The 25,109-nt window shown below is 41.7% G+C and overlaps 1 protein-coding gene across 5 annotated transcripts; it reads right to left on the bottom strand.

The window, feature by feature from the left end:
• Window positions 1–375: 375 nt before the first annotated feature.
• On the bottom strand, window positions 376–19,509 carry prx (periaxin). Of its 5 annotated transcripts, none has more exons than XM_069161003.1 (7): window positions 19,390–19,509; window positions 18,822–18,981; window positions 17,478–17,671; window positions 16,972–17,207; window positions 9,679–16,540; window positions 2,931–9,522; window positions 376–2,641 (listed from the first exon to the last, which is right to left on the bottom strand). In XM_069161003.1, the coding sequence occupies exons 1-7, from the start codon at window positions 19,417–19,419 to the stop codon at window positions 2,349–2,351; spliced, it is 14,367 nt and encodes a 4,788-aa protein (XP_069017104.1). In that variant the 5' UTR covers window positions 19,420–19,509; the 3' UTR covers window positions 376–2,348. The 5 variants fall into 5 exon arrangements, with proteins under 5 accessions (XP_069017104.1, XP_069017103.1, XP_069017101.1 ...); XM_069161002.1 differs by having other exon boundaries at window positions 2,931–15,854; window positions 15,948–16,540; XM_069161000.1 differs by having other exon boundaries at window positions 2,931–16,540.
• Between the last annotated feature and the right edge of the window lie 5,600 nt (window positions 19,510–25,109).

The raw sequence follows: 25,109 nt of genomic DNA, 5'->3' as shown, positions 1-25,109 counted from the left end.
GTTGAAATGGGCCTCATCCAAGAGGGCCTTTATACTAAAGGCAACAGAAAAAGAAATGAACTGGTTTCTTTTTGCGTGACAAAAATGAAAAAGCTGAAAAAAATTGTGTTTGTTGGTCCAAATGAGGAAATACAGTCAAAATGTTTAATTAGGACCTCAAAATACTGTCAAAAAATGTTGTTAAATTTCAGAGGTTTTGAAATATTTTATGAATTTTAGGTAAATTGAACCTAAATTAAAACGTAGTAAATCAAAATGTTGACTTGCTACGTGATAATTGAGATTATAAATCTGACCAAAAAAGAAAGTTGTCAGAACTCATTCAGCCGTTGCACAGGTCAGAACAAGACATCAACAAATAAGTATTTTACAATCTTTTGCGTGAATATTATTTTATTGATGAAACATCTTAACCAACATTCTCTCTAATGCAGCTCTGACAAAACACTTGGCACTGAAACCCTTATAATCTAAAAGAAATTCAAAGACTTAATGAAACCAGGAAGGTAAAAATCTCTGTACACGTGGATATTTGTCAGCGCGTGTTACCTTGATACGTCACTACTCGTGTCCCAGCTAAAGATCTATTTCTCACCTGCAAAACAGGCATTGTGTTAAAAGTTGTTAATGAAACAAATGTGGGGGTGGATTTGTCAGGACTTCTTCATGCATGTTATCACACAATTTCATTCCATCTACCAACCAAGTAAACTAAGTAAAATAAAAAGTTAAGGGTTCATTCTCAAATGTTTCACGCCCCAATTGAAAAATAGCTAAAAACATTTTTTTTTAATTTTTTAAAATAAAATCAGATTGTTGCATCCTACAGAAACTGTAAGGGAGGACGTTTTCATTTAAGGCCAGACACATCATAAGCGGTTTCTTTTCTCAAATGGTAAGTACTACATTTGGGAATGAAGCTTAAGTGTCTCAATGTAGAGACGATAAAAATACATATCTAAAAGATAGCACAAGGCTTCTCATCCCTTTCAAAGCACTTTATACTTTAATGGAGGACACACTTTTTGAAAAATAAGGGGTGAAAAGGCACTTAATAAAATGCTTTTACTAATCGGACAGTGTATCTTTTAGAATAGAAATGTCATTAATAAAGGCATTTTAATTGAAGGAAAACATGCCTTGGTCCTCTAGTTTATGATCCCTCCTGTTTTGTTTTCTGAGGACATATTTTGTTACATGATGGCTTTTAAAGAAGATCAAGGCTCACCACTCTTTAACTATAATCTCACTGTAGCAGCCTTATAGTAACATCATTTGGGTGAAGAGAATAAAGGTTTACAGTTTCACCTCCAAAGCTCCTTCCCCAGATTTTGCTAAAGAGCCCAACAAGCATCCCAAAACCCCCCAAATTTCCTCTCAGCTCGCTGTGATAGTTTTGAAACTCAACACAGGTCACAGCTGAGTTTCAAATAAAATCAGCGTCAGTCAGGCGTTACCTCAAGGCAGAAGCCTCAATCACCAAACATACAGTGGCGTCCTTTTCTGGCCGTTTACAGTAAAAACAAAAACATGAAATGGATTAGCAGCAGGTTGGCCTAAAATGTTTGAGAGCAACCTGTAACCAGAAGGTCACAGGTTTGATCCCCACAGCAGAAAGAGAGTCACTGTGACTACCTCTGGGAAACAGCACCAGCTAACATAGAAACCGATGGCAGAAAATGAGAGTCCTCTATTATCTAAAAAAAAAAAAGCTCACACTTTTCCTTCAAGACAAGTAAGACAGGTTATCAGGTCCAAAAATATCACTTCTGCCCTTGACTCTGGTGAATATGAAAATAATTGCTTTTTGGATTGAAGGGATACTGCTTCAAAAAAGCAATTGTATAGTTATATTTACACAAATATTACTCTGACCTGTACTGTGGTGGCTCAAAATTAATCATTTTGAACAAATCATAAAATCCATAATACTGATGAGTAAAGGATTCATTCCAGCCCATTTTGAACACACAAACAACAATAAATAATGAAGCAATCTGACATGTTTACATTCAGAGTGAAACCTTTAAATCCAAACAAAATCGGATAAATAATTAGGACTAAACTAACAAAACTCAAAGAACAGTAACAAAAAGTAGTCACATGTAAAATGAAAAAAGGAAGTATATATTACTCTGTTGCTGTAATAATGACATTAATGCTGGTTGTATTTCATCACAATCATACCTCACCTATTAAAATATAAAATACAGACTTTTACTTAATAGTGGTTTGCTACGTTGCAGGCTTAGCTTACAAGTACACTGCAACCTCACCAAAAGAAAAAGAAAACAAAAACAACAACAACAAAGAAATTTAAATATATTTAAGATATCATTACAGCATCCTCAGTAGTTAGAGTCCAACACCTGGCGTGTTGTTGTTGTTGTTGTGGTTGATGAAGATTCACCTGTTCGCGTTTCACCAGTAACCAGGTGACGGGTGATTCTGGTGGTCTTGGTCACCGTGGTGACAGTTCCCTCCTCGGGGGAGGAGACTGGGTGCTCTTCAGACATTTGCTGGGTGGTGAAGTCAAGCGCGGAGGTGTGGAGGCAGAACGACCCCGAGACGTCGGCCTCGCCTCCCACCTCACCCCTCCGCTGGGCCTGAGGAGAACCCTCCGGGGTTATCTGGAGGAAGCCTGCGAGGAGGAGGAAGAGGAAGAGGAAGAGGAGGAGGAAGAGGAGGAGGAGGAAGCGAGAAGAGGAGGGTGGGTGACGAAATCAAGAGGGTAAAGAAACTTAGTCTTATGTAGGAGAGACAAAACAGGAGATGATATATTAATAATTCATAGAACAAAAACAAAAAGAGCAAAACATACAAAGACAGTAGCGAGGATCAACTGTAGATCATATTGTAGATTGCAGATGTACAAATAAATAAAATAAAAGTGTTTAGTCTATAATACACTTTGTTTTGGGTGTCCTTACCTGTGGAGTGTGGCTTTAGGGTGACCTTAGGGACCTTGAACCAGGAGGAAGCCTCTCTTTCTTCAGACTGCCTGCTCTCCATCTCGCTCCAAGCCTGAGCCTGAGTTGAGCTGATCTCGGTGGTGAAACTAGCGGGGGACTCGGAGCTGTCCCTGTCCAGCATGTCCGTTCTGGCACGAGACGACACCACGTTCTCCGAAGACTCCTCGGTAACACCCGCCACGGCCATCTTGCCCGATTTCAATTTCAGCCCTTTAGTGTTTCCCCTGACTTCTCCCGGCGATGAATCCTTTCCCTGTTTCACGTTTGTTTCTGCGCCTTCCTCCCCTGCAGCCATCTTGCCATACGGACTGGTCAACTCCACCTTTGGAAGTTTGATTTTACTGCCGACTGTCCTTTTATCGTCCTTGGTGCCCTTGTGAGGACTTGCATCTTTTTCGCCGTTGAGACTTGAACTTGAACCTTCTCCCTTGAGACTGACATCGAACGACCCCGATTTGCCAGAAGAAAATGACATTTTGGGCATCTTCATCTTTCCTCCCTTTGACTTCTCCTCTTCCTCTCTTCCTGTTTCTGCGCTCGCAGCAGCTGATTTATCTTTGGACTTCCCAAAGGTTGGCTTCATTTTGATTTTGGGCATCTTCACTTTGACGTCCTCTGTCTCTTCTTTTAGAAAACCTGTGCTTGCAGAGGCCTCATCTGTCTGAGGAGGATTTACCAAGACAAAAACAGCTTTCTTTACTTTGGGCATTTTAGGACCCTCATACTGAATTTCTTGCCCATAGATATTCATCCCTCTTTCAGGAGAGGAGATGGAGGGTAAAGGGACACCAAACTTAGGGATTTTGATTTTCTTGCCTTTTTCTGTTTTGTTATCATCTCTGTCTTGTGATGTACCGATATCAAACTCTATGTCTGTTATCCGGGGGACCTTGATTTCTGTACTGGATGATGAGAGGCCACCCTCTCCATCAGTTCCTGTTTTCAGGCTTGCACTTGGTAGTGTAACCTCTGGCACTGGGATGTTAATACGACCTTTATCGTCTTTGCATTGGCCACCTATTTCCTCATTGATACCGTTTTTGCATGCTTTTGCTTCGGCAGCAACATCTCCACCAATTTTCATCTTTGGCATTCCAATCTTGAATTTCGTTCCTTTGACTTTAGGCCCTTTTACTTTGCCCTTTGTTCCTGCTGTGTTGAGCTCCAAGTCGGGTAGTTCAACCTTTTTCCTGTCCGTCTTGCCATCTCCTTTGTGAAATCCTACATCAAGCTCCAGGTCCCCCGTCGGACTTTTGATATCTATTGTAGGCATCTTGAGTTTCAGACCTTTGTGTTCTCCCACGACATGCAAATCAGTTCCTGTGTCCATATCTGGTGATGCGACTTGTGGCACTTTAAATTCTCCCTTGGCCTCAACGGTTGGCAAGTTAATCTCTGCTTCAGCTGATTTGACCTTAGGCGCTGATATTTCCCACTGTGGAAGTTTAACATCTGGACCAGTGACCTCCATCTGGAAAGAAGGTGCTTTAGTATCTTTACCTTTAGGAAGTGAAATATCAACTTTTGGCATCTTGATATGTGGCAGTTTGATTCCTCCCTCTACCTCCATTTTCTCTGCTGGTGTGTCAATATTTGCTTTTCCTCTAGGGATAGATATGTCTACATTTGGCATCTTGAACTGTCCCCCATCTCCTCTAATGTCCACCTCTGGACCTTCAGCTGAGGGTGTTCCTTTAGGAAGAGATATGTCAACATTTGGCATCTTGAACTTTCCTCCCTTACCCTTCATTGCAGCTTTGGGACCTTCAATCTTTCCTTTTGGCAGTGATATGTCAACAGAAGGCAATGTAATCTGTGGCATTTTAGATTTTCCTCCCTCCCCCTCCATCTCCAGCTCTGCTCCTTCAATTTTGCCAGGTTTTCCTTTCAGTAGAGAGATGTCAACACTTGGCATATTCACGCGAGGCATTTTGAATTTTCCACCTGCATCGCCTTCTAACTCCAATTCGGGACCTTCAATCTTTCCTTTAGGTAGTGAAATATCAAATGAAGGCATACTGATGTTTGGCATCTTAAATTTCCCACCTTCTCCTTTAATCTGCACCTCTGAGCCATCAACTTTTCCTTTGGGCAGAGAGATATCAACATCTGGCATCTTTACATGGGGCATTTTGAATTCTCCTCCTCCATCTCCCTTTATTTCAACATCTGGACCTTCAATCTTCCCTCTGGGCACTGAAATGTCAAATGAAGGCATTTTCATATGTGGGGTTTTGAATTTCCCTCCTTTATCTCCCTCTATGTCAACTTCTGGACCTTCAATCTTTCCTCTGGGCAGTGAAATATCAACAGAGGGCATGCTCAAATGTGGCACCTTGAATTTTCCACCTGCTCCTTGGATCTCCACCTCTCGCCCCTCAATTTGTCCTTTGGGCAGAGAGATATCGACATCTGGTGTTTTCCAGTGAGGTATTTTGAATTTCCCTCCAGTACTACGCTCTAATTCAACATCTGGACCTTCAACCCTCCCTTTGGGCAGTGAAACATCAACAGAGGGCATGCTGAGATGTGGCATCTTGAATTTTCCACCTTCTCCTTTGATCTCCACCTCTGGACCTTCAATCTTTCCTTTGGGCAATGAAATATCAACATCTGGCATTTTCATGTAAGGCATTTTGAGTTTTCCTCCTCCTTGTCTGTCCATTTCTATTCCAGGTGTCTCAGTGCTTTTGAGTTTTCCTTTAGGAAGAGAGATGTCAATGTTGGGCATTTTTATGTGAGGCATCTTTAACTTTCCCTCTGTCGTCCCTTCAATTTCAACGTCTGGGGTATCAGTCTTCACTCTTGGCAGTGAAATATCAACTGAAGGCATTTTGACATATGGCATCTTCAACTTTCCTCCTCCTTCAATTTCAACATCTGGTCCCTCTAATTTCCCAGACTTTCCTTTAGATATGTCGATGTTTGGCATTTTGATACCAGGCATTCTAAATCTGCTCCCCTCTCCTTCTACATCTGGAGAATCAATTTTTCCAGTTTTTGGTTTTGGTAAAGTTATATCAACAGTAGGCATTTTGACATGAGGCATTTTCAATTTGCCTCCATCAGCATCTATTTCAACATCTGGTGCATTGAGATCTCCTGATTTCCCTTTGGGAAGGTACAATTCTAGTGATGGCATTGCTATTTGAGGCATTTTGAATTTTCTTTCACCTCCTTTTAGCTCTACTTCAGGTCCTTCCATCTTTGGGGACTTTCCTTTAGGTAGGGACACGCCCATGTCAATTTTGGGGATGGAAACATCAAGTTTGGGCATTTTGGGAATTTTGAGGTTTCCCTCATAACCCCTGATATCAGCCTCTGAAACATCAACTTCAGCTTTGGGGAGAAGAACCTCAGTCTCTGGAGTTTTAGCTGCTGGTAGTGACAGCTCGATAGAAGGCATCTTGACCTTGGCATTAGTTTCAAGGTTACCACTTGGCTTACTTAAATCTTTTTCTTTAGAGCCAAATCCTGGCATGGAGAACTTTGGCAGTTTGATTGAGACCTCCGGTGCATGCAACCCACCTTTACCTTGTATATCTGCTTCCAGTTTAGCATCAACCTGTCCCTCTGGGAGTTTACCTTTTGGGGATGATATTTTAAACTTGGGGAATTTCACTTTGTATTTTGACTTGTTGTCTGGGCTCTCCACATTGATTTCTGGTTTAGGAATGTCAATTTTTCCCTTTTTCACTTTAACATCCACATCAGGACAAGACACTGACACATCTGCATCCTTTTTGTATATTCCAAATGAGGGCATTTTGATTTTAGATTTTTTCACCTTGACCTTCCCATCTGCATCAAACTCTACTGATGGTGCCCTTATCTCCCCTTCCACATGTGGTGGACTGAGGGAAACATCTCCCTTGGGTCCTGAAATATCTGAACCACCGCTCTTTGACTTCCCACCAAACCTCGGAAGAGAGAAACTGGGGAATTTGAGGGGGACATCAGGCAGCTCAAAGCTGCCCCCTGAAGAAGGCCTGCCTCCCTCTGCTTTCAGAAGCTCCACTTCTATATCATCTCCTTTAGGTTTGGTGAGGCCAAAGTCTAGATCAACCTTTGGAGCCGAGATGTCAACTCTAGGTAGTTTAACAGTGGGAAGTTTGAGGGAAACACCTTGACCTTCTACACCACCGGCCTCTACGTCTGCATGCTTAACTTTCAATTTGGGTGGATTAATATCTCCTTTGAGACCGGACATCTCATAATCTCCTGATGCGTCAGGACCACTCATGTCCACTTTGAGGCCTCTATCTTTCACACCAGAGGGGAGGCTGAGGTCAAGATCAAATTTAGGCAGATTTATGTTGAGAGTGGGCATATGGAGTCCACCAGATTTTTTATCAACTTTGACTTTTGGGACTTCAAACTCTCCCTTTCCTTTGGGGAGTGAAAGGTCAATGTCTGGCATGTTGATTTTTCCTCCCTTAAGTTCAGGACCTTCAATATTTATCTCTGGTGCCTTAGCTTTCATTTTAGGAGGAGTGATGTCGATAGAGGGCATTTGGAACTTGCCTCCTTTGCCAGCATGTCCTTCAAATTCAATTTCTCCTCCTGCCTTTCCTTTTGGGAGTGAAATATCAATGTCTGGCATCTCAATCTTCCCTCCCTTCATGTCTGGGCATTTTAATTTGACATCGCCTTCTGGGAGACTCATTTTTGGTAAAGACATATCAAAATTTGGCATTTTAAATTTACCGCCCTTCACCTCAGGGCCCTCAACATCAAGGCCACCCTCAACTTTTCCTTTGGGAAGTGAAATATCAGCAGTGGGCATTTCAATTTTTCCTTTCATATCTGGTCCTTCTACATTGGTGTCAAACTTTGGAAGACTCACTTTTGGTAAAGTAACATCAAATTTGGGCATTTTGAATTTACCACCTTTCACCTCAGGGCCCTCAACATCAAGGCCACCCTCCACTGTTCCTTTGGGAAGTGAAATATCAGCAGTGGGCATTTCAATTTTTCCTTTCATATCTGGTCCTTCCACATTGGCGTCAAACTTTGGAAGACTCATTTTTGGTAAAGTAACATCAAATTTGGGCATCTTAAATTTACCACCCTTCATCTCAGGGCCCTCAACATCAAGGCCACCCTCAACTTTTCCTTTGGGGAGTGAAACGTCAACAGTGGGCAAGTTCCAATTTCCACCTTTAACTTCAGGACCCTTGAGGCTGATATCTACATCTGCCTTTCCTTTAGGAAGTGAAATATCAGCAGTAGGCATTTCAATTTTTCCTTTCATATCTGGTCCTTCCACATTGGCGTCAAACTTTGGAAGACTCACTTTTGGTAAAGTAACATCAAATTTGGGCATTTTGAATTTACCACCCTTCACCTCAGGGCCCTCAACATCAAGGCCACCCTCCACTGTTCCTTTGGGAAGTGAAATATCAGCAGTGGGCATTTCAATTTTTCCTTTCATATCTGGTCCTTCCACATTGGCGTCAAACTTTGGAAGACTCACTTTTGGTAAAGTAACATCAAATTTGGGCATCTTAAATTTACCACCCTTCATCTCAGGGCCCTCAACATCAAGGCCACCCTCAACTTTTCCTTTGGGGAGTGAAACGTCAACAGTGGGCAAGTTCCAATTTCCACCTTTAACTTCAGGACCCTTGAGGCTGATATCTACATCCGCCTTCCCTTTAGGAAGTGAAATATCAGCAGTAGGCATTTCAATTTTTCCTTTCATATCTGGTCCTTCCACATTGGCGTCAAACTTTGGAAGACTCACTTTTGGTAAAGTAACATCAAATTTGGGCATTTTGAATTTACCACCTTTCACCTCAGGACCCTCAACATCAAGGCCACCCTCAACTGTTCCTTTGGGAAGTGAAATATCAGCAGTAGGCATTTCAATTTTTCCTTTCATATCTGGTCCTTCCACATTGGCATCAAATTTTGGGAGACTTACTTTTGGTAAAGTAACATCAAATTTGGGCATTTTGAATTTTCCCCCTTTCACCTCAGGGCCTTCGACATTTATGTCACCCTCAACTTTTCCTTTAGGTAGTGAAACATCAACAGTTGGCATTTTGATTTTTCCTCCTTTAACATCAGGACCCTCGAGACTGACGTCTACATTTGGAGAATTTATTTTCGGCAGCGAAACATCAAGGGATGGCATGTGTAGCTTTCCACCTTTACCCTCAGGACCTTCAACATTTATGTCGGGTCCTTTGGCTTTCATTTTAGGAAGAGAGATGTTGATAGAGGGCATATGGAACTTGCCTCCTTTGACAGCATGTCCTTCAAATTCAACATCTCCTGCTTTTCCTTTGGGGAGTGAAATATCAATGTCAGGCATCTCAATCTTCCCTCCCTTCATGTCTGGGCCTTTGAATTTGACATCACCCTCTGGGAGACTCACTTTTGGTAAAGACATATCAAACTTTGGCATTTTATATTTGCCACCCTTCACTTCAGGGCCCTCAACATCAAGCTCACCCTCAACCTTTCCTTTGGGGAGTGAAACGTCAACAGTTGGCAAGTTCAAACTTCCACCTTTAACTTCAGGACCCTTGAGGCTGATATCTACCTCTGGAGACTTCATTTTAGGGAGTGACAAATCTCCTTTGACTTCAGGTCCTTGAATATCAACTCCCTTTGCTTTGATTTTAGGAAGAGAGAAATCAATTGAGGGCATATGAAACCTGCCTCCTTTACCAGCCTTTCCATCAATGTCAATATCTACATCTGCCTTTCCTTTAGGAAGTGAAATATCAGCAGTAGGCATTTCAATTTTTCCTTTCATATCTGGTCCTTCCACATTGGCGTCAAACTTTGGAAGTCTCACTTTTGGTAAAGTAACATCAAATTTGGGCATTTTGAATTTACCACCCTTCATCTCAGGGCCCTCAACATCAAGTTCACCCTCAACTTTTCCTTTGGGGAGTGAAACGTCAACAGTGGGCAAGTTCAAACTTCCACCTTTAACTTCAGGACCCTTGAGGCTAATATCTACATCTGCCTTTCCTTTAGGAAGTGAAATATCAACAGTAGGCAATTCAATTTTTCCTTTCATATCTGGTCCTTCCACATTGGCGTCAAACTTTGGAAGACTCACTTTTGGTAAAGTAACATCAAATTTGGGCATTTTGAATTTACCACCCTTCATCTCAGGGCCCTCAACATCAAGGCCACCCTCAACTTTTCCTTTAGGTAGTGAAACGTCAACAGTGGGAATTTCAATTTTTCCTTTCATATCTGGTCCTTCCACATTGGCGTCAAACTTTGGTAGACTCACTTTTGGTAAAGTAACATCAAATTTGGGCATTTTGAATTTACCACCCTTCACCTCAGGGCCCTCAACATCAAAGCCACCCTCAACTTTTCCTTTGGGAAGTGAAACATCAACAGCTGGCATTTTGATTTTTCCTCCTTTAACATCAGGACCCTCGAGACTGACATCTACATCCGGAGAATTTATTGTGGGCAGCGAAACATCAAGGGATGGCATGTGTAGCTTTCCACCTTTACCCTCAGGACCTTCAACATTTATGTCGGGTCCTTTGGCTTTCATTTTAGGAAGAGAGATGTTGATAGAGGGCATATGGAACTTGCCTCCTTTGACAGCATGTCCTTCAAATTCAACATCTCCTCCTGCTTTTCCTTTGGGGAGTGAAATATCAATGTCAGGCATCTCAATCTTCCCTCCCTTCATGTCTGGGCCTTTGAATTTGACATCACCCTCTGGTAGACTCACTTTTGGTAAAGACATATCAAACTTTGGCATTTTAAATTTGCCACCCTTCACCTCAGGGCCCTCAACATCAAGCTCACCCTCAACTTTTCCTTTGGGGAGTGAAACGTCAACAGTTGGCAAGTTCAAACTTCCACCTTTGACTTCAGGACCCTTGAGGCTGATATCTACCTCTGGAGACTTCATTTTAGGGAGTGACAAATCTCCTTTGACTTCAGGTCCTTGAATATCAACTCCCTTTCCTTTGATTTTAGGAAAAGAGAAATCAATTGAGGGCATATGAAACCTGCCTCCTTTACCAGCCTTTCCATCGATGTCAATATCTACATCTGCCTTTCCTTTAGGAAGTGAAATATCAGCAGTAGGCATTTCAATTTTTCCTTTCACATCTGGTCCTTCCACATTGGCGTCAAACTTTGGAAGACTCATTTTTGGTAAAGTAACATCAAATTTGGGCATCTTAAATTTACCACCCTTCATCTCAGGGCCCTCAACATCAAGGCCACCCTCAACTTTTCCTTTGGGGAGTGAAACGTCAACAGTGGGCAAGTTCCAATTTCCACCTTTAACTTCAGGACCCTTGAGGCTGATATCTGCATCTGCCTTTCCTTTAGGAAGTGAAATATCAGCAGTAGGCATTTCAATTTTTCCTTTCATATCTGGTCCTTCCACATTGGCGTCAAACTTTGGTAGACTCACTTTTGGTAAAGTAACATCAAATTTGGGCATTTTGAATTTTCCCCCTTTCATCTCAGGGCCTTCAACATCAAAGCCACCCTCAACTTTTCCTTTAGGTAGTGAAACGTCAACAGTAGGCATTTTGATTTTTCCTCCTTTAACATCAGGACCCTCGAGACTGACGTCTACATCCGGAGAATTTATTGTGGGCAGCGAAACATCAAGGGATGGCATGTGTAGCTTTCCACCTTTACCCTCAGGACCTTCAACATTTATGTCGGGTCCTTTGGCTTTCATTTTAGGAAGAGAGATGTTGATAGAGGGCATATGGAACTTGCCTCCTTTGACAGCATGTCCTTCAAATTCAACATCTCCTGCTTTTCCTTTGGGGAGTGAAATATCAATGTCAGGCATCTCAATCTTCCCTCCCTTCATGTCTGGGCCTTTGAATTTGACATCACCCTCTGGGAGACTCACTTTTGGTAAAGACATATCAAACTTTGGCATTTTAAATTTGCCACCCTTCACCTCAGGGCCCTCAACATCAAGCTCACCCTCAACCTTTCCTTTGGGAAGTGAAACGTCAACAGTTGGCAAGTTCAAACTTCCACCTTTGACTTCAGGACCCTTGAGGCTGATATCTACCTCTGGAGACTTCATTTTAGGGAGTGACAAATCTCCTTTGACTTCAGGTCCTTGAATATCAACTCCCTTTGCTTTGATTTTAGGAAGAGAGAAATCAATAGAGGGCATATGAAACCTGCCTCCTTTACCAGCCTTTCCATCGATGTCAATATCTACATCTGCCTTTCCTTTAGGAAGTGAAATATCAGCAGTAGGCATTTCAATTTTTCCTTTCATATCTGGTCCTTCCACATTGGCATCAAACTTTGGAAGACTCACTTTTGGTAAAGTAACATCAAATTTGGGCATCTTAAATTTACCACCTTTCACCTCAGGGCCCTCAACATCAAGTTCACCCTCAACTTTTCCTTTGGGGAGTGAAACGTCAACAGTGGGCAAGTTCCAATTTCCACCTCTAACTTCAGGACCCTTGAGGCTGATATCTACATCTGCCTTTCCCTTAGGAAGTGAAATATCAACAGTAGGCATTTCAATTTTTCCTTTCATATCTGGTCCTTCCACATTGGCATCAAACTTTGGGAGACTTACTTTTGGTAAAGTAACATCAAATTTGGGCATTTTGAATTTTCCCCCTTTCACCTCAGGGCCTTCGACATTTATGTCTCCCTCAACATTTCCTTTGGGAAGTGAAACATCAACAGCTGGCATTTTTATATTTCCTCCTTTAAGATCAGGACCCTCGAGACTGACGTCTACATTTGGAGAATTTATTTTGGGCAGTGAAACATCAAGGGATGGCATGTGTAGCTTTCCACCTTTACCCTCAGGACCTTCAACATTTATGTCGGGTCCTTTGGCTTTCATTTTAGGAAGAGAGATGTTGATAGAGGGCATATTGAACTTGCCTCCTTTGCCAGCATGTCCTTCAAATTCAATATCTCCTGCTTTTCCTTTGGGGAGTGAAATATCAATGTCAGGCATCTCAATCTTCCCTCCCTTCATGTCTGGGCCTTTGAATTTGACATCACCCTCTGGGAGACTCACTTTTGGTAAAGACACGTCAAACTTTGGCATTTTAAACTTCCCGCCCTTCACCTCAGGGCCCTCAACATCAAGTTCACCCTCAACTTTTCCTTTGGGAAGTGAAATGTCAGCGTCCGGCATGTTGATTTTTCCTCCCTTTAGTTCAGGACCCTCTATGTTGACCTCTGGTCCCTTTGCTTTTATTTTAGGAAGAGATATATTAATAGAGGGCATATGGAACTTTAGTCCTTTACTACCATGTCCATCAATTTCAATTTCTCCTTCTGTTTTTCCTTTTGGGAGTGACATATCAATGTCAGGCATCTCAATTTTCCTGCCCTTCATGTCAGGCCCTTTTACTTTGACATCACCCTCAGGAAAATTTACCTTTGGTAATGAAATGTCAAATTTGGGCATTTTGATCTTTCCCCCTTTCCCCTCAGGACCTTCGATGCCAATGCCAACATCCCCTTTTCCTTTTGGAAGTGAAATGTCAACACTTGGCAAGCTAAAATGTCCTCCCTTAACGTGTGGACCCTCGAGGCTAACATCCACTTCAGGAGGTTTAATTTTAGGCGCTGAAACATCAAATGATGGCACGTCAAACTTTCCCTTTTGACCTTCAGGCCCTTCGATATCAAGGCTCACGTCCTTATCTTGTATTTTAGGCAGAGTGATATCGATTGAAGGCATGTTAAACTTGGCTCCTTTAGCCCCATGACCTTCAAAGTCAACATCTGCCTCTATTTTTCCTTTTGGAAGTGAGATGTCAACAGTTGGGATTTCCATTTTTCCTTTAATCTCGGGTCCTGTCGCTTTGACATCACCCTCTGGAAGGTTCATTTTTGGAAGAGAAACATCAAATTTGGGCATTTTGAATTTTCCTGTTTTCTTTTCAGGACCTTCAACATTCATGTCAGCTCTGACTTTTCCTTTAGGAAGTCCAGTATCATACGGTGGTATTTCAATATTTCCGTCTTTTCCTGAGTGAATTTCAATATCAATGTCTCCCTTTGCTTTTCCTTTAGGAAGCGAGAAGTCAATTTTTGGCATTTGAAACTTCCCACCTTTGACTTTTGGGCCTTGAAAGTTCACATCTTGTGGGAACTTTACCGCAGGAAGGACAATGTCTGCAGATGGCAGGCTGAACTCGTCTCCTTTTCTTTCACCGTCAATAGTAATATCACCTTTGAATGTTCCTTTTGGAGGTGAAATGTCAACAGTTGTTCCCTTTGGAAGAGAGATGTCGACTGAAGGTCCTTGAAGGCCAACATTTCCCTCAGGCATCTTCATCTTTGGGAGGGACACATCAAATGAAGGCATCTTAAACTTGCTTCCCTTACCTGAGGGTCCTTCAACATCTACCTTACCCTCTGCTTTCCCCTTTGGAAGAGAGATGTCAATTGAAGGCATGTTCATTTTCCCTCCTGTAATCTCACTTCCCTTTAAGTCTAAATCTGCCTCTGGTGAGTTAACCTTAAACTCTGGACTTTTAATGTCGATGTCACCTCTCTGTGTTTTGATCTGTGGTAGTGACACATCCAAAGATGGCATCTGGAACTTTCCTCCTTTGGCTTCAGGACCTTCAATCTTTACCTCCCCGTCTGGTGATTTCATTGCAGGGAGAGCAATGTCGAGTGATGGCATGTTGAACTTTGCTCCTCCTTTGACTTCGGGTCCTTCAATATCAACTTCTCCCTTTTTGGTTTTCACCTTTGGCAGTGAGATGTCAAAAGTTGGCATCTTAAACTTGCCACCATCACTTCCCTTGAGCTCCACGTTGCCTCCAATGTCCGGCTTGGGAAGGGAAAAGTCAACGTTTGGAAGTTCTGGGCCTTCTAGCTTCACATCTCCTTCAGGTACCTTCATTTTTGGGAGAGAAAAGTCCACAGGAGGCATGCTGACTTTGCCTCCTTTTCCCTCAATGTTAACCTCACCCCTGGTTTTACCTTTCGGTAGAGAAATATCTGCTGATGGCACCTCTATTTTTCCTCCTTTAATCTCAGGTCCTTGCAAGTCAACATCAGCTCCAGATGTTCTTATCTGTGGGAGTTTGACATTCAATGAAGGCATTTTAAACTTCCCTCCTTTTGTGGACAGACCCTCTATTTCAACGTCACCCTCCATCTTGCCTTTTGGCAGCGATGTATCAACAGCGGGCACATGGATCTCACCCTCTCCCTCCATTTTAGGCCCCTCTATGTTCACATGGCCTTCTGCTTGTCTCAGCTTTGGTAGTGAAATGTCAAAAGTAGGCATTTTGAATTTTCCTCCCTTCCCAGCACGTCCCTCCACTTCAATGTCTCCTTCCATTTTGCCTTTGGGTAGAGAAAAATCAAGTGCAGGCATTTCAAATTGACCACCTTTGAGGCCGCGGCCTTCAGCGTCGACTTCCACCTCACCTGTCTTCATTTTAGGGAGTGAGATGTCAAATGATGGTAACTGAAATTTTCCTCCTCCTTCAACATCGGTTGCTTTGCCTTTGGGAAGGGTCAGGTCTACTTTGGGCAACTTGAAACCGCCTTCCACTTCTTGTCCCTTTATATTTACTTCTCCTTTGGATGATTTCATTTTTGGGAGAGATATGTCAAAGTTAGGCATTTTGAAGTTTCCATCTCCACCGACATAATAGTCCATATTCACATCTTCATCCTCTGACTTCACCTTTGGGAGAGCGATGTCAACAGAAGGTAGACTGAATTTCCCTTCACCTCCTGGACATTCAATATCCGCATTAGGTGATCCCATCTTTGGTAGCGAGATATCTACCTTTGGCATGGAGATTTTAGGCCCTCTAAAGAAGCCCTCCACCTCATCAGGAATTCTCTGTCCGATGTCAATGGCAGGCATGTTGACTGCTGTCCTTCCAGCTCCTTCGTACTCTGGGAGTGAGACATCACACTTTCCCTTTACTTTTGGTAAAGAAATATCAACAGAGGGCATTTGAATAGATTCAGGTTTTTCTGAAAAATCACCTTTCATCATAGGTTTGGTGATATTTGCTCCTGGGAGACAAATCTCCCCATCTCCTTTCATTTCTACTTTTGGAGGTTTTACGTCAGCGTGAGGAATTTGCATCCCTTCAGCTTTTACTTTGATGCCACCATCAATCTCATCCGAATGACGTGAGAGTCTAACTTTGGGTAGTTTCAACTTTGGCATTCTGAGCTTTGCGTCTCCTTTGCCTGCGTCTACCTTCCCGGTGGGCAACGAGGCCTCTGCTTTTCCCGAAGGGAGGACAAACTCCACATCGGGCGTGTTAATCTTGGAGCTGCTCTTCTCCACATCCACGTCTCTATCGCCAGACAAACTGAACTCCACTGATGGTGGCTGGATATTGACAGTCGGAGGCTTCAGCTCCAGAGAGCCCGTTTCCAACGTGGAGCCTGACTTTGTGTGTTTGGTTTTAGGAAATATGATCCCAAACTTGTGTCCTTTTCCTTTGGTTTTCACTTTAGGTCCAGGTATTTCAGAGGGAGAGATATTCACCTGTCCCTCCAGTTGTCCTGTTTCCATGTTTCCTCCTGTCTCTGCTGCAGCGTGACCCTTTGCTTTCATGCGAGGGAACCTGGGAGAACAGTGTGTAGAGAGGACAGAGAAAAGGAGAATAACGTTTTAATATACCAGAATAAGTTATGTTTCGTTAAAAGAAAAACATCCTCATTTGATAATCATTTGAAGTCTCTGCGATGCAGAACAGGGATCTCCATCAGCGCTACTGGTTGAGTGTCCGTTGAGTATCAATTTGTTATTGTTTACACAAAAGAAGCTTCTTCAGCTGGTTTGGTGGAGCTCAGCTATGTGAATAAATGTTACAGTGAAATGAAATGAGAGTTTTTTCATTTTGTCAAAGTAGCTTTCAGAGTTAAAAAAAAAAAAAAAAATAGGTTGGAGACTCCTGCTTTAGATCCACCATCATACTGTTTATTAATAGACCTCCTTACATTCTTTAATCGTGATCATTTCAGGATAAAAACTCAGAACACCATGAAGGCCAACCTCATCCTCCTCTTTGCCTTGCCCACGGCTGTTGCTCCCCCTTCTGCTTCGACCTTCGCACTCTTCCTCGGCTTGAATTTGGGGAGAGAGAACTCGACGTCCACATCACTCGTCTCCAGCCTGGGGGGCGTTCCCTCGATAGCAAGCTCCTCTTTGCGCTTCTCTTTCAGCCTCTTCAAGCCAAAACGACCGCCTCGCTTCTTCTTGACCTTGAACGGCTTGGTGCCCTTCACACTCTGTAACGTACGTGAATGTCAATAGGGTATGTCAGCAAAATATGAGGAGCCTGTAAGTTGAGGATGTCACTATCTGTTGAGACAAGTGTAAGCAAACTACTACATAGGGTTTTACCTCTTATTCAAAACTCTGAATTTAATTTCAATGTTACAACAAAATACCATCAATGTCTCTGGACTCTTAATGATCAAGCTGACTGCTAAAGTTTCTGAATTTTTAAACTACACTACTTTAGGTGAGACACTGCATACCACAAAATAACTGAATACCATTTTGGCCATCTTGGCTTTGGGACCTTTGACCTCCATACTGGGGACTCTCGGCCGCATGCTGACCTCTGCTCCGGGGACGGTCCTCTTCACCAGGAAGCTGACCTTATACGGCTCCGCACACTGAAGGATCTTTAGAGCGTCTTCATACCTTACGTTGTCAAAGTAGACCTTGGCGCTGAGCAGCTGGTCACCTTCACACAGAAAACATTATATCGAGTGTTAGATCCTGTCAAAAAAAATAAAAATAATAATATGACCTGATGTATATTTGTCCTGAATCAGGAGGTGGGACAATAATAATATAACATAAGTAGAAGTAATTAACGTAAAAGCAGTCATTAAAATAACTACTTTGGTAAGAGTCATAAAGTATTGACAAAATAAATCTACATGAACAGTAGCAGGCTGCTCTCTTGTCATGTATGTGAGGTGAAGGGAAGGAAGTAAACACACCTTTACTCGTCACTACTGAAAATGTTATACCATTGTTAAATATACATCAGGATATACCCAGTTTTTATAAGTGCGATCACAAGTTTTCCATATAAATATTGCACAGCTGTAAGGAAAACTATTCTGATTGTTTTATCCTATTTCACTCAGGTGCAAATAAATCAGCCAATCAAATATGCATGAAGCGTTTAACAGTAATGTGAAAAAGTTCATATATAGTCTATTCCCAGAAACGATTCAGCTCGCTGCATAAATCGCTTGTATATTAAGTCCTAAATATTTAATGCCAATAGACACTTGAGTTAACGGGCTCCTGAACATTGCTGGGTCGATGGCTGTCAGTGGACATCCGTCACTGGATTGGACGACAGTTAGCCTCACTTTCATGTCTCTCCAGTGGGTGGAAGAACATGCACCAGTCCCTCTTGGTGTATGTCAATAACTCTTAGAATATATCAATAACATATGAAATATCCATAAATTATAAGAAAAATAAGAATAGGAGGGATTACGAGGTGAAAGAAAATACATGTTTCAAAATAGATTATCCGATATCAAATGATTTATGCAGCTTAATCATGAGAATAATGGCAGATAATGGTGCAATATTTTGTCATTTTCTGTAGATGCTTTTCACAGCAGACATTATATCATTTTAATGACCAGTTTTAAGGTTTTGGCAAAGTCATTTCCGCCCTTCATGAATATAATTCTTTGGAATTCTTTTATTATTTGTTCATTATTCAACAAATCAACTGTATTGATGGGTATATCATCAACACTCACTTCGCTCAGAGATCAAAATGTACATGTTTTTACTTCATTTCCTGTTGGATTCTTTTAATTCCAGTTACGTTTGATAAATGAATCAGATGTGTCTGCCGGTACCTTGCTGTAGACTGAGATGTTTAGCAGCTGGAGAGTCCTTGAGGACGTCCTTAACAAAGATCCCTCGCTCTCCTCCACCGGTCACGCTGTAGCCGCTGGCTCCGGCCTCAGCCTCCGTCTCCACCACAATTTCCACCGACTTGGAGGCTTCGTCCGAACTCTTGACGCACACAGACACAAACGCACAACTTGCAATACACAGGTATATTTCATCTCAATTTTGTTTCGGGTCCTTCGTTATTAATTCTGGTTAGTCTGATCGTAGAAATACGTTGTTTGGAACCGTTTCTCTCGATTTATCTTTTTGGTCCACAGATCTTCTACCGTCACCTTTTAACCAAGGACACCATCATGAAAAAACAATTTCTGTCTTGTATTTCACTTCTTCTTTTTCTTTCTTTCTGGGTAGAAACACATTATTTTAAAAGCACAGAGACTTGACACTATTTCACACCACATCACGCTTGACTTCTTATCCATTTTATCCATTTAGCTGTCGGGAGGAAAGGTCATTCTACTCATGGACTTGATTCACTTTTCCAGAGACCGACCAGTGAAAATAACGTACTGTCTGTTCATCTGTGGGCTCTGAATCCATCTCTGGTTGGGCCAGCTGGCAGCTCGACTCTCTCAGATGACTTCTCTTTTGACTTAACACCTGCTTCAGCTCTGCATGGAGCTTCTCCTTCTGCACCTGCAAAAGACACGGATAACGTGGGGTAAGATGATCAACAATATAAAAAAACACACACTAGTTTAACTGAAACATTGGTGAATAAGACCTGTTTTAATCCATACAACAATTATTGCTGTTTTCTAATTATGCACACCACTGGTCGATCTTAGAGATTACATTTTTTTGTATAATAATGATAACAGTGGTAATAGTAGTTATATTTACTGTTGGCAAAATCTTACTCAGAAAAGGAAATTTAATGTGTGCAACCGATATCGTTACAACTGTTAGATTAATTGATCAAATGTGGCTTTACATTCTTGAAACACTGCCATCTGGATCTTCATTTAAAAGGGTTATAATTTCTGCACGTTAAGCTGATAACTCGCTCGTGAATTTGATATTTACACAAAACAAAAAGCAGAAATCGGACAATTTACAACATGCTGATGAAACGCATTAAAAACATAAATTGAACTATTTTCTTTTTACTTTAAATCTATTTAATGTTCATAACACTTAACCATAAAATCAAAAGCGGCGCACTATTCATGTGATATAAAAGCAATGTTGTGTTTTGGTTGTTATTCCAGCCTGATAACCTCGTTACCTTCCACTCATCCTGTGTGCAACGCAGACTCTTTAACACCCAACTGTTTGAAACCGACAACCAGCAGCCAACACGTTGTTTCACAAAATCTCCTAAAGTTGTTCTACTTGTCTACTTTCTACTTTTTAAGACTCTGAGTCCCAGCACCTGCAGCTGGTTTCAGATCTGCCACATTCAGATGTTTTTTGTTGTCCACTTTGTGTCCAGCAGCCGGCGGTCACCTGCCGCTGCATGAAAAGGTCGTGACGGACATTTCTGCTGAGCTGGGAGAAAAGAGAGCTTGTTTATGTTGTGGACGATAACCTCAGCAGATCAGGCCTGACTATTGTGATCCCGTTTGTATGGAGCCTGGTGGCTGCCGGGGTCAGGCGGTCAGTCACAAAGCTGACTTCTCCCCTTAAAAATACATCCAGCTAACAATGAAGCTCTTAAAAATGTCAACTTTTTCTCAATGTGACTTTGAAGGTCCTGAGATCAGTGTCACCAAAACTCCTCTCGGTCTAAATTAACTAAACAATGGCAGCGTACACAAGAAAAATCCAGGAACCTGAAAAAGGAAATCTTTTTTCCTCTTACATCACTCTGAAAGAAAACAGACCTGTGATGCTGTCGTCACATCATCTGCAGGATTCACGCTCTTGAAACTAAAAATACCTGTACTACACTTCATGTCACTCCTTCTTATGGTTGATAAGCAGTGTATTGATTAATATTACAACCAGCAAACTCCTACAACCGGCATGAATTCAAACAAAACAACAACAAAAGAACAAAAACAACAAAAAGACTTTATGATGGAACCGAGGACAAAGAACATGTATTTTTTTTTTCACACTGCAGCTAATGACAATAAGAAGCAGTGCAATGCTGCTGCAGTTTCTTTTTCAAAATCTTGTATTTTTCTTTACAAGACATATTTCTAAACACCTTCTATCTAAAGCTGCCCGTGTGTATAAATGGGTTCCCTCATGTTTGACACGCGGTTGTGCATCTTGTTTTAATGCAGCTGGATGTGTCTGCGTCTCACCACTCTCTCGGGGCTCTCCTGCTCGTCTGTGGAGCCGCTGTGGTGAGGGTTGTGTTGCGGGGCGGAGGGTGATCCGCTCGAGGGGGGCGACCGCCTCTTGTCTTTTACCTGCCCACAGAAGAGAAGGTGATACGGTTCACGCAGCGGCAGTTTTCACTGTAGTTTTACCTCTTTAACCCGACGAGCCAGCGAGATTTGTGTTGCTCCAGAGAAGCTCTGCCCTGCAGCCTGGCGGGAAAATCTAAAGAACTCGACGACTGGGATGTGAACTCTCTCGGTTTATTTCAATAACTTACCGACATTTTTGACATTTCAAGTTTCCACCTGCTCCAGTGAAGCTGCTCAACGGAGGAAAACTAGTTGCCCTGGGAATCCACCAGTTCCCAGGGTTGAATGTATGTACGGCAAAACTCTGCGCATGAATAAAATAAGATGCAGAAGCCGTGAACTCGTGCTCCTCTGAGCTTCTCTGTATGGCGGTCACGCTTCTTGTACCGTGCACTTAACATGTGGATGTGGTGATCACACGCTACAGAGTAAAACAAAAACACAGTATAAAATATGAATCAGTTATTGATTACAAACTGAACTGTAAAAATATAGAGGCATTGTGAAAAAAGAAGTTAATTTATGAAGGAGCTACATTTGTTTAGTATTGGCAGATGACCTTGTTAATTGTCTGTAGGAATCCTGTGCTGTATATACTTTGGTTTATTAGAGATGTAAGAAAAGGTGAAAGCCAATTAAAAAAAATGTCTTTTCAGTGAATATCGACTTCTATAAATTTAACTATGAACTAAACTTTTGATGACCTACTTTATTTTATTTCATCTGTTTATAAATCCACCAGAAACTGTTATTAATGTGGTGCTGCCTTTAATTTGATGGATTTTTTTTTTCCCCATTACTGCAACAGAGGTTCTCTGCAATAATTTAGGTCGACTGAGTCAAAGTGAACTGGATTCAACTCCTTTTACCTCCTCCCCCCTTTTCCTGCAGGAAACATGTCACCCCTGACTTTCCATTTCTCCTTCCTCTACTTGTTTCATAAAAACCTCTGTGACATCTGACGCTAACTACAAATTTCCGTTGCCCACTGCAAGCTGAATGTCTTAAACAATATGTGCTATTATTATCGCTCGATGAAAAATCTAATTTTCCCACTAAGATAATTTTTTGTCAATATTTTCCTGTTTTTATTCCCGTGTTATTCGATGATCATATTTGCACCCAGTTTAATATTTTAAACATTTATGAGACCTTAAAATCCATAAAATAAGAATCAGGGGTTCCAGATGATTGGAGCCTCTTCAGGGAGTGAAAGGTGAAACCTGTGACATCAAATATCTGCTGTTCTCTTTACAATTGAAGTCTGTGGCGTCGTCATGCCGAGATCTAAAACGCTCTCTAAAGCCTTCAGAGACGAGGTTGTGGAAACCGAAAAGTCTGAAAAAGGATTTAACAAGATCTCCAAATTATTTGGAAATAAATCATTCCGCTGTTTGGAAAATCATCGTCAAGAGGTGAAGATTTCAAGCGACTTCCACACATCACATGAACTGCAGGTAACTCTTGGAGATAAACATTTCCCCACCGTTTCTTTCGGTCGGTTTACTTACGGCTGGATCTCTGGTCTGGTTGGAAACATGGCTGTCCTCTTGGTCTCTGTCAGAGTCTAAAACACAACAAAAGCTCAGGTTATTCTGGTTGTTGCAAGAACTCAAAGTAAAAGTTGAATTAAATCAGAAACAATTGTTTCAGTGCCCTTTTTTTTTAAAAATTTATTACGTAAAGCACCGTCCATTTGAACGAGGCCACCAGCCCCCACTGACATCCACCTAAACATAGCACCATCATATCAGTAAATCAGAGCCGGTAGCGCTCTCGGAAATGTAACGTCAGGTATTCATGTCAGGCTTAAGCGTACGGAGATTAGTGACACGGCCGTCGGACTAAAGCTTCTAGCGGTCCTCACATTCTCTCCGTAGTCTCAGTCATTCCTCTGCAGCCCGAAGCAAAAACCCTCCGAACACATTCTCCACTCACACTTTCAGAGAACCAGCAATCCTAACAAATCTAACTCTAATGAAATATTTTGGTGTGAAATTTTGCAAAATAAAGATGGTAACAGCAGTTGCATGTCACTTCAAAACAAAAATCACTCTTATAATAGTAGTAGAAAGACCAGGATGTGTAAAAGCAGAGCTGTTAACTGAGTCTAGGAAACAGAAATTAGTAGAACATTTAAAGCTACATAGATAATTAAACACTCAGTCTTGTCTTGATGCATAAAACATAATAAAATCTATATATATATATCTATATAATAAGTCCCAGTCAGACAGGGTTGTGTTTTTTGTTTTTTTTTTTTTTTTTTTTTGTTTTTTTTTTTTTTTTACTGTCACTAAATGCATCCAATGTCTCACAAAGGTTTCAGAGAAACAATAAAAATCGATATTCATTGTTTATTGTCAAGAATAAGAAGTTTCAAACTTACTTTTGTGTTTTACTGCTCACCAGTGTACAGATATTAGAGGTAAGAGATACAGAGGTACAAGTAAAGACGCCAGCGGGAACCAATGAAGTTGAGTGTTTGTGGCACAAACTATAAAAAACTATAAGAAAAGTGTTAGATAAAAGTTGTAAAACTACTCGGTGCATGTTTACAATAAGCAGTTCGAGACTGAACACAGTACTAAAATAGTGTGTTTTGCGTTGGGAGCTACAAGCCCTTCAGTCTGTCCTTCAGTAATGTGGTTTGGCTCGGTGGCATCAAGACCGGGTTCAGACCTAAAGAAGTATTTTGAAGACTTTCATTATTTTAAGTTGCCAGTGATCGAATGTGTGCAGAGACTCTTATCCTGGTCAGTTTGCCACTAGCGGCACATCTCGACCTCAATCTCATTCCTCACAGTCCTCCCTTCATGTGGTCACTTAGCTTCAGTGTGTGTGTGTGTGTGTGTGTGTGTGTGTGTGTGTGTGTGTGTGTGTGTGCAAGACAGAAACCTAATCTGTGTGTGAGTGAATCTCAGCGAGTGTTTGGGCCTGAAGTGTCAGCATGGACGTCGTGCCCGTTTGGGTGGGTCGGAGGTATCTGGTGTCCAGCAGGTCACAGGAACACATAACACACATTCACTGCTGACGTCACAGAGCAGCACGAAGACAAGTTTTGGACAGACTGACACTTTATACAAGACTTACACACTATTAAGTGACAAGAATGTAGACATCAAAACCGACCTCGAGTACCTGGAAAATCCCCGACCGGTGACAAAGACACATCGATAACCTGTAATGATTTATTTTTCTGTGATCCGGGATGTTTTCACTTCACACATCTACCAAACAAGAAATGTCCCCCCAAAAAAAGAAGAAGGTATTTGTGCTGTTTAATGTTGAGAAATACAAATGAACTAACTTTTTTTTTTACTATCAAATTCAAGTTTTGGTCATATAGTCATGAAACAGAGATGTTCAGCTAACTGGGATGAGATCCAGGTGATCTGACTGTGATTGACTGACATTTTATCAGGTGCACCAAAACAACAACAACAACAGGTGCAGCCAGTTCGCTGCTGAGTTTATAGCCAGTAAAGGACAGTAGGACACGACAGAGATAGAAACTTGCAGGATGACACTGTTGTCATTTTTGTTTAATGTATTACCTCCTAAGAATAATCTTTTTTTTTTTTTTTTTTTGGGGGGGGGGGGGGGGGGGGGGGTTATAAATCCAAATAAAATGTTTTCTGTGAAATTAAAAACTGTATTTTTTAATAAGAAAAGTGAAAGTATGAAGCTGATCAGCGACAGTTCAACTTGTGCAGGTTTTAACCTGACAGCAGCTTTAAACTGCAGCTATGTGTGGCAGACAGACAACAGCAGGTGGAGGAGGTGGCACTCCCTGGACGGAGAGCAGGAATGGAGGGATGGTGGAGGAGGAGGAGGAGGAGGAGGAGGAGGTGAAATGCCTCACAG

This window comes from Embiotoca jacksoni, unplaced genomic scaffold, assembly GCF_022577435.1.
Source record: "Embiotoca jacksoni isolate LCO1_2020_lvr unplaced genomic scaffold, fEmbJac1.0.p SCAF_28, whole genome shotgun sequence".
In the NCBI taxonomy this organism is placed as follows: domain Eukaryota; kingdom Metazoa; phylum Chordata; class Actinopteri; family Embiotocidae; genus Embiotoca; species Embiotoca jacksoni.
The sequence above is the reverse complement of the archived record's forward strand: the minus strand, read 5'-3'. Positions and strand labels throughout refer to the sequence as shown.